The following is a 15188-nucleotide window of genomic DNA, read 5'->3' as shown; positions in this document are numbered from 1 at the left end:
GAGGCAATCATCAGGAGCAAGCTAGCGGTTTAGTCATAACGGGGTCAAATACCCAGCTCGGAGTGAGCCTAGGGGTATTTTGGGAACTTAGTGCTTGTTCAGGAAGTTACCGGGTAACAGGTAGTTATTTGGTGATTATTTTGGTATGTCGGGATTAATTGGGAATTTATAAGACAATTTAAGGAATTAGTGGGAAATATGGCAAATGACAGTAACGCCCTTGGGGGCGTTAAAGAGCAAGAATTGACCTAGGGGCACTTTGGTCATTTTGGTGCCAAGGGATAACTTAGGAAGCTGGCAGGAAGTAACCAGAAACACCAAAAACACTTTTAGCTCGGTTACTATCTCTCTCTCTCGTGAGTTCTCTTTCTCTCTCACTCTCTTTCATAGTTTTGATTTGAAGTTCTTGAGCTGTGGAGATTTGGGAGCAGGGATTGTTGGGGATTGAAGCTTAGTGGGGAATTGGAAGTACAAAACTTGAAGAGGCATCTAGGAATGGGTTAATCAGTGGTAAATTTAAGCTTTAAGTTTTGAGTTTAGTTTTCTTTGAGTCTTGGAGTTTGTTGCGAATTTTGAGTTGGGGTAAGATCTTGGTTAGTTTTTGGGGTATAAATGGTGCCCATGTTGTGTTGTTAAGAGTCTTAGAATCAATTATGGCTTTAGTTTATGTTTGGGGTGAGTTTTGATGATTTTGGTTCGGGGGAAAACGCAGGAAAGTGCTGGAAATTCTGAGTTCGTGGGGTCGCCACGGCCCACATGAACTCAGAGGCATAGGGGGTTCGTTGAACCGCCTTAGCGCTACAACTCTGGGTATTTTGCATTGTGGCACGTGTCCAGGGAAATGCCTAGGAATGCTCTCTGACTTGTAGAAGGCTGCAGTGCCTGTGAGGAGCACCGTGACTCAAATAGAAAATGTTGGCCAAACAGGGTTCTTAAGCTCGGGAACTCAAACCTAAAGGCACGGGAAAAATTCTACTACCCGGTTTGGTAGAATTCGATGTCCCGGAGGCTAGTACGTTATTTCAAAATTTTTAATTGGTTTAGGTTTTAATGGTTATCCACTATTGCGTTATGACTAGGTTATACCGCTAAGGCTCAGGGATAGGGATCGTGCTCGGGGTCGCCTTATACTTTCTGCTCAGGACTCGAGGTAAGAAAACTGTCTGTGCACGTAGAGCAGGGTATGGCCCTATTATCTGTGCTTGTGTTGTGCTTAGCGTTATGTGTAAATATTTCTAACTATTGTGTCATATATGTGTCTTTGACTGAGTGGCAAGGGTTGGGATCGACAATAGGCATGCTGAATGTCGACCTCCATGACAGGGCCATCTGAGGGTGTTGTACTTACCCGCTCAGTTAGGACCGTGAACTCGGTGCCGAGTAACGCACCTTGACCGACTTAGGCTGCTGTTGTGAATTTTAATGGAAACATGTGGATTGTATGTTGTGTTTGATTAATTATGCATTTATTGAAATGAGTTATTTTATATGCTAAGTTGGTGAAGCTTTCTTACTGGGCCTTGGCTCACTAATGCTCTATGGTGCAGGTAAGGGCAAAGAAAAGGCCAACCAATCATGAGTTAGAGGGCATGGAGCGGTGTATACATGTTTGGCCTTCCTGGCTGCTACGGTTGGGGTATTCTTGAGATGCGCAGTGTAAATGTTTGATTTTGTTGCCTAGGTCGATTGTACAGTGACTTTTGAGTTGTAAATATGTCTTAAACAATATTTTGGGATCCCAATGTAACTCTTTTATGATCTTAATGAAAGTTTAGATATTTTATAAAGAAGTTTTATTAAATGAGTCTTTGCTTTAATTTAGTTACACTTTTAGGTCTAACATCTCGATTAGCAAGTCAAATACACATTTTAAAACCACATAGTAATAGCTCTAGGGTAGTAGGGCGTTACAGTTTTTGCTAAAGAATGTGGTATTTTTGGGCCATATAGTCTCAAGTAAGGGTATTTCAGTTGATCCACCAAATATTGAAGCATTTAGTAATTGGAATAGACTAAAGAATGTTTCAGAGGTATGGAGTTTTCTGGGACTGGCGGGCTATTACAGGAGATTTGTTGAAGGATTTTCAAATATTGCTGCACCACTGACGCAGTTGACAAGGAAGAATCATAAGTTCGAATGGACTCAGGATTGTGAGAAGAATTTCCAGGAATTATAACAAAGATTAATTTCTGCTCCAATAATTACTATTCCATCTGAATCAAGAAGATTTGTGATTTATAGTGATGCCTCAAAGTAGGGATTGGGGTGTGTGTTGATGCAGAATGGTAAGGTCATAACTTATGCCTCCCGACAATTGAAAGATTATGAACAAAAGTACCCAATTCATGATCTAGAATTAGCAGCAGTTGTCTTTGCATTAAAGATTTGGAGACATTATCTGTACAGCGAGAGGTGTGAAATATATACAGATCACAAAAGTCTCAAATATTTCTTTACTCATAAAGAGTTAAACATGAGACAAAGATGCTAGTTGGAACTAGTAAAAGATTATGATTGTGAGATTTTCTATCATCTTGGAAAGGCAAATGTGGTCACAGATGCGCTTAGTAGAAAGTCTCCAAGTAGTTTATCGATTTTGAGGAGACTATCAAAGCCACTTCAAGAGGATATTTGTAGAGTTGGAAGTGAGATGGTCACAGGAAAATTATCGGTGATGATTCTTCAGTCTACATTGTTGGAAAGAATCAAGCAAGGTCAACTCAAAGATTCTTACTTGGTTAAACAGAAAGGTGAATTAGAAAGTAGGAAGATCGGTGGTTTTCACATTTCAAGTGATGGAATGTTAAAGTTCAAGGAAAGGTTTTGTGTTCCTGATGATGAAGAGATAAAGTAAGTGATCCTCACGGAAGCTCACAATAATCCATATTCAGTACATCCAGGTTCGACGAAGATGTATAATGATTTGAAAATATATTACTGGTGGCCTAACATGAAAAAAGATGTGGTGAAGTTCGTAGCCAAGCGTATGATTTGTCAACAAGTAAAAGCTGAACATCAGATGCCTGCGAGTCTACTACAACCAATACAGATACCAAAGTAGAAATGGAAAGAAATTACTATGGATTTTGTGGTTGGATTGCTAAAGACTTCTAAACAGCAGGATGCTATTTGGGTTATAGTCGAATGATATACCAAATCAACACACTTTCTTCCAGTATGCATGAATTTTACTATGGATCAATAGGCTGAACTATAAGTTCAAGAGATTGTTAGATTGCATGGGGTACCAGTATTTATTATCTCAGATCGGGATGCTTGATTCACGTCATTATTTTGGGAAAGTTTGCAAAGAGCCTTGGGCACAAGATTGAAGTTTACTACGACATATCACCCTCAATTTGATGAACAATCTGAAAGAACCATTCAAACTTTTGAGGATATGCTTTAGGCTTGTGTCTTAGATTTTCAAGGATCATGGGATAAGTATTTGCCTCTGATCGAATTTTCTTATAACAACAATTTTCAAGCAACAATTGGTGTAGCCCCATATGAAATGTTGTATGGTAGAAAATGCAAGTCGCCTATCCATTGTGATGAAATGGGTGAAAGAAAATATCTTGGTCCTGAACTGGTTAGAAAGACTGCAGAAGCAATAGAGAAAATAAGAAAAAGAATGTTAGCTTCTTAGAGTAGACAAAAGAGTTATGCGGATAAAAAGCAAAGGGATGTGGAATTTTCCATTGGAGACAAGGTATTTATGAAAATAGCTTTAATGAAAGGAACAATGAGGTTTGGAAAAAAAGGGAAATTAAGTCTGTTAGTTATTGGACCCTTTAAAATACTTGAGAGGGTGGGAGAAGTAGCCTATAGACTTGCGTTACCACCAGCATTGTCAAATGTGCACGATGTTTTCCATATTTCGTTGTTAAGAAAGTATATTCCAAATCCTTCCCATGTGTTGAATTACGAGCCACTGGAGGTTGAGCAAGACATAACATATGAAGAAAAGTCAATCCAGATTCTAGATAGAAAAGAAAAAGAGTTAAGAAATAAGAAGATTTCTTTGGTAAAAGTGTTATGGGGAAGTTCAAATATTGAAGAAATAACAAGGGAAAGAGAAGAAGAAATGAGATCAAAGTATCCAGACTTATTTGGGTAAGTAAATTTCGATGATGAAATTTTTATAAGTTAGGGGAATTGTAATATCCAATTTTTTAACTAGTTACAAGTTCCAATAATTACATGATTGCATGATATTATATGTAAATTTAAATTGTGCATTGTTCTTTGAAATGCATTTTATATTACTGAGGTTAATACCGTCTTACTTTCTTTTTTATTATATTATTATAAATCTTTATCTTCTAAGTCTTTTTGCAGTGAAATGCTCAAAGTTTGCTCTTTGGTACAAGATTTTCTATGTGTTTGTATAAGTATTTAATATTTCGTGAATATTATCATTTGTCTAATGTTATTGTTGACACTATTGCTAATTTGTTTTTAGTTTATTATTGCATTTTGTCTTGTTATTTGAATAAGTTATTGATATATATATATATATTTATATATGTGTTATCTAGTAACCCTACATGTAAGTTTTAAATTATAAGAATAGTCAAACTTTAGATAAGACAATCATACTACCTTTATCTATATATATATTATATTATTTAAATATTTATATATTTTTATCATCAATCTAACAAATTCTCTAGAAACATGTGAAGATAAACTTCAATAATGGAGACTCTTAATCAATTATATATATATATATATATCTACAATAAAATAGGCATGCTACTGTTATTAGTACTATCGTCTAATATATTTTATTATATCGATATAAACTTTCAATTCCTAGTCTTTCTAAAATTCTCTTATTAAAAAATCGTGAAGCTGCTCACATTTAAAATCACTTGTAAAGAAAAAGAGGTAAGCTTTTATATTCTTATAATTATTATTTAATATTGTGGGCATATATGTGTGTTTATATGTATGTATGTTAATCCATGGTCCTTGATTCTTGATATATGTATATACTTATATTAAACATATGTTACTTATTCGTGTTTTATTAGTTTGTAGTATTATACTGAGATTTTAATATGTATAGGAAACTTCACTACTTTTGATGAAAAATAATAAAGATTTTAATTTACTTCAATATTAAATTATAAAAATCATTATATATATTATAAGAATTATTAAAGGTTAGACACTTCCATAAATATATAAATATATGTTTCAAAAACTGTATTATTTTCTTACTTGTAAGTAAGATAGTAGTAGTAGTACATATGCTTGTATATATGTATGTAAAGTTTAAGGTTAGAATGCAAATAATTAAGTATTTTATTATTTGATAATTAAACAAGTTATTAATGTAAAATTATTAGGAGCATAATTTTGTACCGTGAGCAAAGAACATTTCACTAGCAAAGACTTAGGGGGCTTGGAGACGAGGTAAATAAAGTATTCAACTGCAAAACAAGAATTATATATTATGTGAAGTTTGTCATGTTTATTTTCTATTGAATGATAAGTAAGTGTATTGACATATCGTATTGAGTTCATATGCATGGCATATAGAGTTGTATGATGGATTAGTATATGTTATGAGACCATGTATGAGAATAAATTATGATATACCTTAATAAGTATTATGTAAAGCTAAGTAGATGCATACATACAAGTTTTTAGCAAGATGAGAATAATATGTTAAGAGGTACCACTGTTTTGAGAATGTGAGTTTATATGTAAGCCTAGAGTTAGGCTTAATATGGCAACCCATTAGTGTGGGTTAGATTCGAGTGAACCAATTATAAGTTTTAGATTTCTCATTCATATTATGTTATATGACACCATAGAGTGTGGTCTCCTTATAGTCTTGAGCTTGACGAGGCAACGATGGAATAATGTTTAGTAATGAGCCCCTCTGTGGTGATGGCTAGCCGGAGAACCCATGAAATTTTATTTTATAAATTATAAGCAAGTCCTACAAGCTTTGACCTAATCGAATAGTGTGCACGAGATAAGAAAGCCCAAAGAAGATAAGGAGAATATCAGACAAAAATATGAGAATTATGTAGAGCAGACATTTTTCACAACATGCATTACTTTACTTGTTGAGCTTTAGCTCATAGTTGTCTTGTGTTGCGGGCCAGGGAAATGAAGTGTAAATTGACCAGTGAACTAAATCCTAATGTCGACTTTGGCTGTATATATGAATAAATAAAGGTCATGTGGGGGTGATCAATAATAGTTTATGTTTGTACATACTGGTTATGCTTGTTTGAGACTCATGTATGATAAATAAAGTCATGAGACTCATGTAATATGTATTTCAGTGAGGTTGTTTTATTATACTTTATGTTTTTAAAAAAAATGACAAAAACTGTAAGAACCCAATTAGAAATGAGAAATAAACGTAACATCTCATTAATAGTACTAAGTAAGTTGATATTAGTGAGAGTGTTATGATTTTGACATTTGTTAGTTCTCTCATTTAAGCTTATAGAGGTTGTCTAATAATTTTGTATACTTATTTGGTTTACAGATTGGAAAGCCAATCTGTTTGAAATGTCTATTAGGTTGTCTTAACAATATTTCCCAAAAACTTGGTTTTTACTTTTTTTTATTGAAGAAGAATGTTTTTACTTATTTTACATCTCTATTTTTTCTTAACAATCTAGGAATAATTTGCCTTGAATACTCAAAAATAGGAGGCCATGTCATACAAATATTATATTTTTCCCCTAAACCAATGGTGTAGTGCAACCATTAGACAAAAAACAAGGTATTACTATTATATTTACCTTGGAACCTCCTATTTGTGAAGAGAGATTTAGTACCATTAAGCTAGTCTATGATTACATTAAAATATTATGTTCACTTCTTCCATTACTTTTTTTTCTTTACCCTGAAAAGCCCCAAATTTATTAGTGTATTCTTTTTCCTCTTCACATTAGAATATTAGATGGTTAGGGTAGAAGAAATTTCCCTCCTTAATTTGGTGGGAGAATGTAGTTATATTATTACCCTTTTTCATTGCCACATGGCAACACCACATTATCCATTCTGTCTACAAATAGACAGACGTTAGTGTTATGGTGTAGCTTGCTACTATTAAACAAGATTAAGGACTTAATTTATACGTTTTATTGTTTTGAGGACCATATATAATTCAAGGGATTGCCATGATTAAAATAAGAATTGTCAATTTGGATAGACGTGACATATTTATGGTCCAACATGATTAAGGTAAATATAAGCATGGATATGAACAACAATCTTTCATGATACAAAGTTCAAGTGTTCAACAACAATCTTTCTTTCAAATTTAATTTACTATAAAATGATAATAAAAAAGTATGAAATTAAATATTTACTTAAATAGTAAAAGAGTTGAGTAGATAGATGGACAATGACATGTTTATTGGTTTGTTTGGCAAAATTTTTACTTTTGCTTATAGCTAATGTTTGGTAGGGATGAAACGTGGAATGAAAGAAAATAGAAGAGAGAAAAATGAAAAAAAAAAAAAAAAGATAAAATTTTGTTTGGTAAGAAGTAAAAAATGGAGAGAAAAAAGTGAGGGAAAAAAAATAAAATGGGACCCAGAAATTTTTTTCTTGAGATAAAAGTATATTACAAATAAATAAAAGTAAAAAAACTAAAATATTTTTCCAAAAACTTATAATATTAATATTTTTTTTAGGATAATGTAGTAATTTTATTATATGCAATATTTTTTTTCTTTTTACATACCAAATAAAATAACTGGGAAGAAAATATATTTTCATTTCTTTCTTTCTAATTTTCTATCCCTCTCATATTTTTATTCTTTTCTTGCTACCAACATAGTGTAAAAGCACATGATAAGTAAAAAAAATTACTTATTTTTTCTATACGAGTAACTATTATAAGAAGATCTTTTTTGAATGAAAAGTTCTAATATCAATTACAAATAATATTTTATGGGTAAATTAAGAATAAAAAAATTATTCTAATAATAGCTTCTCGAAAAGAGTTTTTGAAAAAAAAACTAGGAATCCTAGTTTCTCTAAAAAGACATTTTAAATTAAAAAGAAAAATATATTTTTATTTTTTATCCAAATTCTCTCTTTTTAATCCTAAAAGTTAAAAGTAGCTTAAAATAAGCTTAACCAAATATGACCAATTATATGTGTAAACAGGAAAACACAAAAACTATCTTGTATTGCCAAACTTATCTATTTTATGTTGTTTTTAAATAATTTGAGTGGATTGTCTATTTAATTTTTTTATTAATAAAATATATTTATGAAATAAATTGATTTTGTTAATTAATATATGTAACTAATTAGTAAAATTTGTTATAAGTAAAATACTGTAATTTTTTTTTTGTTATTATAATTGTACATGTTCATTCAGTACAGAACCACCCAACTTTTGTATACATGTAAATAAATAATGAAAAAAAGTCCTAATAATATACCAATTACATGAACTTATGTCACACAAAATAGATATAAAAAATGTGCCATCGGTATGGGACAACCCAATGAACCAAAAAATTGGAAGGCTAACAATAATTTATCATAAGGACATCCAAACAAGAAGTTCGATATAGTGCTCTACTAATTTTTATTATTATTTTTTTGTAAGAATTATTATTATTATTATTATTATTATTATTATTATGGCTTTACACTTGTTTTAAATTTATCGTTAAGTATCTTTGTTTAACTAATTAAGAATGCAAGTATTACTATTTTAATTTTTGAAAATAAATAAACATATATAAACTAAAAAAAAATAGAAATTACTTATTTGGTAGGTTCTGAGTCAATTTGGGTCCATAATTTCAATAGTCAATTTGATTGTTATTTGGTTTGGTGAGTCTGATTGAGCGAATTAGAATTGCTTTTTTTGCTTATCTTTAATATTTTCACTTTATAAGTAAATAATAATAAATATAATCTAAGATCTAAAAAAAATTAAAAATATGAAATCTTAAAAAAAAATTAAAAATACAGTGACATAATCTTAGATAAGGAGTGCTTTTTAAAAAAAAAAAGTTTACAAATTTGAAACAATATATTTTTTTATTAGAATTTTTAAGTGTTGTGTGTAATTTTTCCTAAATATAAGTGACCATTTTTAATTAGTTATAACATACTTATTTGACAACAAATTTGAATTTACTACTATGATGAAGAACAAAATGTTTATATGGTATCCAAAATGCACAAATACATCAATTTTGATCTTGAAATGAGGTATAGTCGATACACAAAAAAGTTGCTGGTTTTTTATTATATATTTTTCAAATAAAAACATAATTTTCATTTCAAAATTTGGCATGTTATTCCCTATTGGCTGTGCACTCACACATGCAATGCAAATTAATATTATTCTAGTTAAGATACTAACACAAGAAATAATTCTTGAACACATTAGTACTGTTCACCATATTATAATCGCTTTATATATAAAATTTCAAGGATTAAAAAAACAGAATGGAAATTATTGTCTTACATTATGATTATCATATACCAACTCAAGAGCGTTTAGAAAAACGCAAGGGAAAAAGAAGGAAAATATCTCAGTTCGATTACATATATAAATATACGTAGAAGTAATATAGATATAAAACAAAGCCCTCTCTAACCGGTGTTTTGCATACCGGCGGCAATACCCTTCATTGTCAAAATAAGAGTGTCTTCAAGACCAGGCGGATACTCACTGGTGGGGTTGAGCTTCACAAGCTCCGCTGCTGGTTTGTTGGTCGACTCCATGCTTTCTTTGGACAAATGTGGCCTCAATTTCACATTATAATTCGGGTCACGGATTCGCTTGAGAGTATAAACTTGGCACACATTCAGAGTGGTTGTGTAGGAATCACGAAGACGAAGTCTTTGTCTCAAGTAGGGGTCTCCTTCTAGAAGTTCTTTGTGCCCAGCAACCTACCAAAAATAACAACAATGTACAGTCAGTTTCCACAAGAAACAGCAGCTGTGTTTCTCATTGTTGCTGATACAATGTAAAGAGTTAGTAGCTTAAGTTACCTGGAGGAGAAGGTGTTTGGTTTCATTATACATGGCCCTCAATCGTTCTCCAAATGACCAAAGATCGTCTGAGACAAGGAGTTTATCATACAGAGCAGCAATTCTGGGGTCTCCTTTGGCGAACACCATCTCAACTAAATCAATGGTGACCCTGAAGAAAGGCCACTGGTTGTACATCTCCTGAAGCATGTGAAGGTTCTTCACATCCTTTGCAATCACGTGCCTAAATGCTGCCCCAAAACCAAGCCACACCGGCAAGTGAAACCTCGTCTGTGTCCATGCGAAAATCCATGGGATTGCACGGAGCGATTCGATGCCTCCACTCGGCTTTCGTTTGGATGGACGGCTGCCGATGTTCATTCGACCATACTCCAACTCTGGAGTTGCCTGTAAAGTAAACATTATCAAGTGTATGCCATTATTTACAATATCTTATAGCATCAAACATGAAACTTCTTTGAACACAAAAGCAACAACTATGAAAGATAGGCCAGCAAACTTACGAGGCGGAAGTACTCAACAAACCGAGGTTCCTGAAAGACTACAGAACGGTACTCTTCTGTGGCTATAACTGCCATCTCATCCATGAGAGCTCGCCACTCTGGCTTCGGTGATATAGGGGGGTGCATTCCATGCTCGAGTGTTGCTGCTGTGAAACGCTGGAGGGTTCTAAAGCACAAGTGCTCCTCCCCAAAAGATTGCTCGATGACTTCACCTTGAACAGTCACACGAAGGGAACCATGGATGGTGTCAGGCGGTTGAGACAATATAGCAAGGTGAGTTGGTCCACCTCCTCTTCCAACAGTCCCACCTCTCCCATGGAACATGGTAAGCTTAACCCCGAATTGTTTGGCCACCTTGATGAGCTCTTCTTGAGCCTTGTATAGCTGCCAAGCTGCAGAGAGACGTCCTGCATCCTTACCCGAATCTGAGTAGCCAATCATAACTTCTTGCTTGCCATTGATCCGATTTCTGTACCAATCAATTGAGAAGAGACGAGCAACAGCGGCTGGAGCAGCCTCAAGATCAGCAAGCTTTTCAAACAATGGGACAACCCTCAGTGGCTCCTTGACATGGCATTCACGCTGCAAAAGCTCGACAGCAAGCACATCAGAGGGGGAAGTTGCCATAGAAATGATGTAGGCACCAAAGCTGTCGGAGGGAAGCTCAGCAATGACATTGAATGTGTCCAAGACATCAGCAATTTCTTCAGTTTTCGGAAGGTCTGGGCCGAAAAGTGGGCGCTTTCCACTTAATTCAGACAATAGCCATTCTTGTCTTCGTTCCTCAGGCCAGTCACGGTAAGATCCAATATCAAGGTGCTTTGTGATCGCATCCATGACATCAGTGTGCCTGTCAGATTCTTGCCTGATGTCAAGTCTGACAAGCGAAAGCCCAAATGTAGAAACTTGTCGCATGAAATCCAGAAGGCTTCCATCTGCTATAGGACGATCACCACAAGAGCAGAGTGATCTGTAGCATAGTTCAAGACACTCCAAGAACTATAGTGGAGACATAAAAGTGAAGTTAATAAATACAATACTCCAAAAACAAAATCAGTGCACTTAAAACATAATATTGGTTCTGTCACAATTAATAATAATAATAATGGTGGAAACTGATCACAATTCATGATTTTTTAAAAAAAAAAAAACAATTAGTAGTTACTAATTTTGTTAGATTAGCCCAGCTGGGATTTGAACCCCATATCTCTTACACAAAGCACACTCACACCCCATGATCAGTTTTTTCTAAGATATAATCAGAAATCATAGTTTTTTATTAACTAGTGTGATTCTCAGACTAGTATAGAGGATTAAATTAAACTTGATTTAACTTATGGGAAAAGAAAAACCATTCTTGTAAAAAGTTTAATAACATTCTACATACCAGGACTATACTTTGTGACTCGAAAGCTATAAATTGATGAACTTAAAGAGCAAAGACATACCTGCTCAACATTAGTAAAGGTTGTGTCCTCAGGAATGTCAGAGACTCCATTGGTTAGTAGGTGGCGAGCACGTTCACGAGTGTAATAAAGTTTGTCCCTTACACCACCAAGGATAACACGATAGGGCTCATTTGGAGGAATCTGTTTCCAGAACTCTGTAATGCAGAAAGCATTCTTTTATTATTAGTGTATAACATTTGACAAAGAAGTTGAAACAACAATAAGATATCTCCAATAAATAAATTAAAACATTTTTACAATTGTTTACCTATATAATGTTTCGCATCTTTCTTTGAGGACCTGTGAAGTTCAGCAGCACGAGCACGCAGCTCATCATTGCAGCGCCACATAGATAACTGTTGTTGGAAACAAAGAAAAGAAAAAGAAATCATCAATTAAAATGAAAAAGACTCCACATGACACCTCAAAAAGGGGGGGGAAAGAAGGTTATAATTCTGATAGTGATACCTCAAACATAAGATCCTCAATCTGGGAAAAGTACAAGTTAGCAGCCATCATTCTTGCCAGCAAGCAAACATCCCTTGTAACTTCTGGAGTTACCCTGGGATTTCCTGGAGTCCACATCAGGTAGTTAGCAAAAACATCATAATCAGTCAAAAGACACTTTTTATGATTGGATTGGCAGGTTATAATTTCATTCTTCACATTATTACTTGAAAGTTAGTCATGTATGCAGGAATATGAGTTCATTACTCATCATCAGATTGTCAAAAAGTTTAGAGAAAAGAAACATACCATCACGATCACCACCCATCCAGGAAGAAAATTGGATAAGAGGGGCATTGTAAGGAACACGTTCCTCTATTCCTATGTTTTTCAGAGCAGTGTCCACTCGACGCAAGAATTTTGGCACACCTTTCCAGATTGTCTCATGAAAGTAGCTCATTCCAGCTCGCATCTCGTCTTGTGGAGTTGGAGCAGTCCTTCGAATTTCATCCGTACGAAAGGCAGCTTGAATCTAAAAGATAACAAATTCAGTGTTACATTGCATCACAATTAGTCATCAAGTTATTATAACTTTTCAGAAAACAATTGAGCTTTCGAATTTGGTTGTTTCTACATACCTCCCTTTGTAAAGCTTCATCAAGTTCCTGCTTATCATCAGGAGTTATATCCTTAGCATACAATTGAGTCAAACAATTCCTTATCCTGAAAGACAAAATATAGAGCACAGCATTAACAGAAAAAATCTACAATCACCACGTTAAATGATTTACATTTAAGACTAAAATCAAAATACTCTGTTCTCCTTTTCTTCTTTGTCTTTATGGGAATACATTTTTCTGAATATCGTTCAGTCAGAAAGAGAAACAAATAAAGAAATAAATAAAGAGTGAAAAGTAGACCTTCCATGCTTCTGAAGCAAAGATCTACGGACAGACTGAGTAGGATGAGCAGTTAAGACCAAGTCCACAGTCTGGTTCTTCAGGGCATCAAAAACTTCTTGTGGGGACTTCTTCAGTTGCCCCACAAGTTTCTTGATGGTCTCTTCAATGTCAGATTCAGTAGTAGCCGAATTCTCGTCAGCAAAGTCTCCCTTCTTAAGTTTAATCCTTCTTCTATAAGCTATCTGAACTTCCTCAGCCAAGTTGGCCAAGTTAAGCATGTGAGAAAATGATTTAGCAACCACAATAGAGTCCCCAGGGTCCAAACTAGTCAACACATTCCCAAGTTCCTCTAGCTTCTTGGGGTCTTGATTCCCTTCATACTCAGCAGAGAGCTCATAACAATCTTGAACCTGGTCAATGTACAACATAAAAAATAAAAAACTTAAAAAACTTCCATATGCCATTTTTCAATCTTATGCAATAACTGCCCACTTCATATTACCATTACACATTCACAATGCACTACTGCTTTTCAAAGAAATTTCACATCAACACAATGATTCAGTCCATACTATACAACATATATAAGTAATGAAAATAATAAATATTATATTACATGTGCCATATATCATTATATCCCTTCTAAAAACGTCTCTCCTCTCCCACAAGCTAAATATTAATAATTTAGGAAGACACACACAACACCAATAATAACAACAAACTAAATTCAGATAAAGGTAAAGGACATGTTTTACAAAACTTAACCCAAAAAAAGAGGAAAAAAAAATCAAAGCAGTGGTGGGGATCTACTAGTTTATCACAAGAGCAACTGTGAAGAAAAATTAAAAAAAGATTACCGTTTCTCTGAGATCTTCGCCATGTAAATCCTGGAGAATATCAAGGAACCGATCACACAAGAGAGCATCATACTCAATTAGCTTGTCATCTTCGGAAACCTTGCCAGGAGCCAACAGTCTAAGTTGGGCATCAATGGAAGCCATCTTCTCCAAGTTTCGATTACTCATTTTTCACTTAACTCAAACAATCGATTCCAGGCTTTTGATAAGAAGAAAAAGAGTAGAAGACAAGAGATTCCTGTGAAACCCAGATGAGAAAACCAAACAAAGAAATCAATGGCGTAGGTTCTGGGGTAATGGGTTGCTTATGATCGGTCCACGAGAAAGCACGGGAAAGAAGAAAGACTACAGAAGAGGCAATTACTCTCTATCACGGAGTATAGAGAAGAGAAGAGAAGAGAACAGAACAGAACTATTTTGTCAAAGCTTTAATTTTTATGACTCTCTCTCTGTTTTTCGATCTTTATTTATAGACATACCCTCCGACTCCTACTCCTACTTCTACTCGAATACTACTTTGTTTCAGTTATTTTTATTTTTATTTTTATTTTTATTTTTTTGGCTAATATTTTTCGACCACTCACTCTCTCTCCTGCTTCAAAAAATAAAAAAACAATAAAAAAGATAAATGTGGGACCTTTATGACTTTCCAAGTTTACCCTTTTAATGCTTTTTTTTTTGGGTCCTCAACTTCAACAGTTCAGAGAATATGCGTTTGTCAAGGAAGAATCTGCCACTGTAACTACAATTTAATTTTCCATAAAAATAAGAAAACTACAATTTAATTTAAGAAAGTAAATATTCCTTTTAGAAAAATATTAAAATAAAAAAAATTCCAAATTTATACGGATTATTATGTTATATTTTTTAATTGTTATTTTAAATATAATATATGTAAAATTTATTCTTTATAAATGTGCAGATTCGAAACTTAAAATAAAGTTTACTTTAGATAAGAGGATACAATAACCTATCAACCTATGTGACACGTTTTCCTAAAAAAAAACTTATATGACACGTAT

General features: G+C 33.7%; 2 protein-coding genes across 2 annotated transcripts; one reads left to right on the top strand and one right to left on the bottom strand.

Moving 5' to 3' along the window:
- The first annotated feature begins 3746 nt into the window (after nt 1–3746).
- LOC133813965 (uncharacterized) lies at nt 3747–4121 on the top strand. Its single transcript, XM_062246990.1, has one exon. It carries the CDS (start codon nt 3747–3749, stop codon nt 4119–4121), a length of 375 nt encoding a protein of 124 aa, XP_062102974.1.
- A 5283-nt stretch (nt 4122–9404) lies between these two features.
- Nucleotides 9405–14623, bottom strand: LOC133817380 (phosphoenolpyruvate carboxylase, housekeeping isozyme-like). Its single transcript, XM_062249883.1, has 10 exons — nt 14167–14623; nt 13328–13719; nt 13046–13130; nt 12717–12939; nt 12429–12532; nt 12229–12316; nt 11961–12115; nt 10513–11511; nt 10010–10396; nt 9405–9907 (listed from the first exon to the last, which is right to left on the bottom strand). The coding sequence occupies exons 1-10, from the start codon at nt 14332–14334 to the stop codon at nt 9608–9610; spliced, it is 2901 nt and encodes a 966-aa protein (XP_062105867.1). The 5' UTR covers nt 14335–14623; the 3' UTR covers nt 9405–9607.
- Between the last annotated feature and the right edge of the window lie 565 nt (nt 14624–15188).

Source organism: Humulus lupulus, chromosome 2 (assembly GCF_963169125.1).
Source record: "Humulus lupulus chromosome 2, drHumLupu1.1, whole genome shotgun sequence".
Taxonomy (NCBI): domain Eukaryota; kingdom Viridiplantae; phylum Streptophyta; class Magnoliopsida; order Rosales; family Cannabaceae; genus Humulus; species Humulus lupulus.
Note: the sequence above shows the minus strand (reverse complement) of the source record. Positions and strands in the feature narration are given on the sequence as shown.

What these genes read in the sequence shown, in the direction of transcription:
- LOC133813965 (XM_062246990.1), top strand. Translation starts at nt 3,747, where the DNA reads ATGAGGTTTGGAAAAAAAGGGAAATTAAGTCTGTTAGTTATTGGACCC.
- LOC133817380 (XM_062249883.1), bottom strand. Translation starts at nt 14,334, where the DNA reads ATGAGTAATCGAAACTTGGAGAAGATGGCTTCCATTGATGCCCAACTT. An exon ending in GCGAAGATCTCAGAGAAACG is followed by an intron (nt 13,720 to 14,166) that starts GTAATCTTTTTT and finishes TACATTGACCAG; the next exon opens with GTTCAAGATTGTTATGAGCT. An exon ending in CCAAACACCTTCTCCTCCAG is followed by an intron (nt 9,908 to 10,009) that starts GTAACTTAAGCT and finishes TATTTTTGGTAG; the next exon opens with GTTGCTGGGCACAAAGAACT.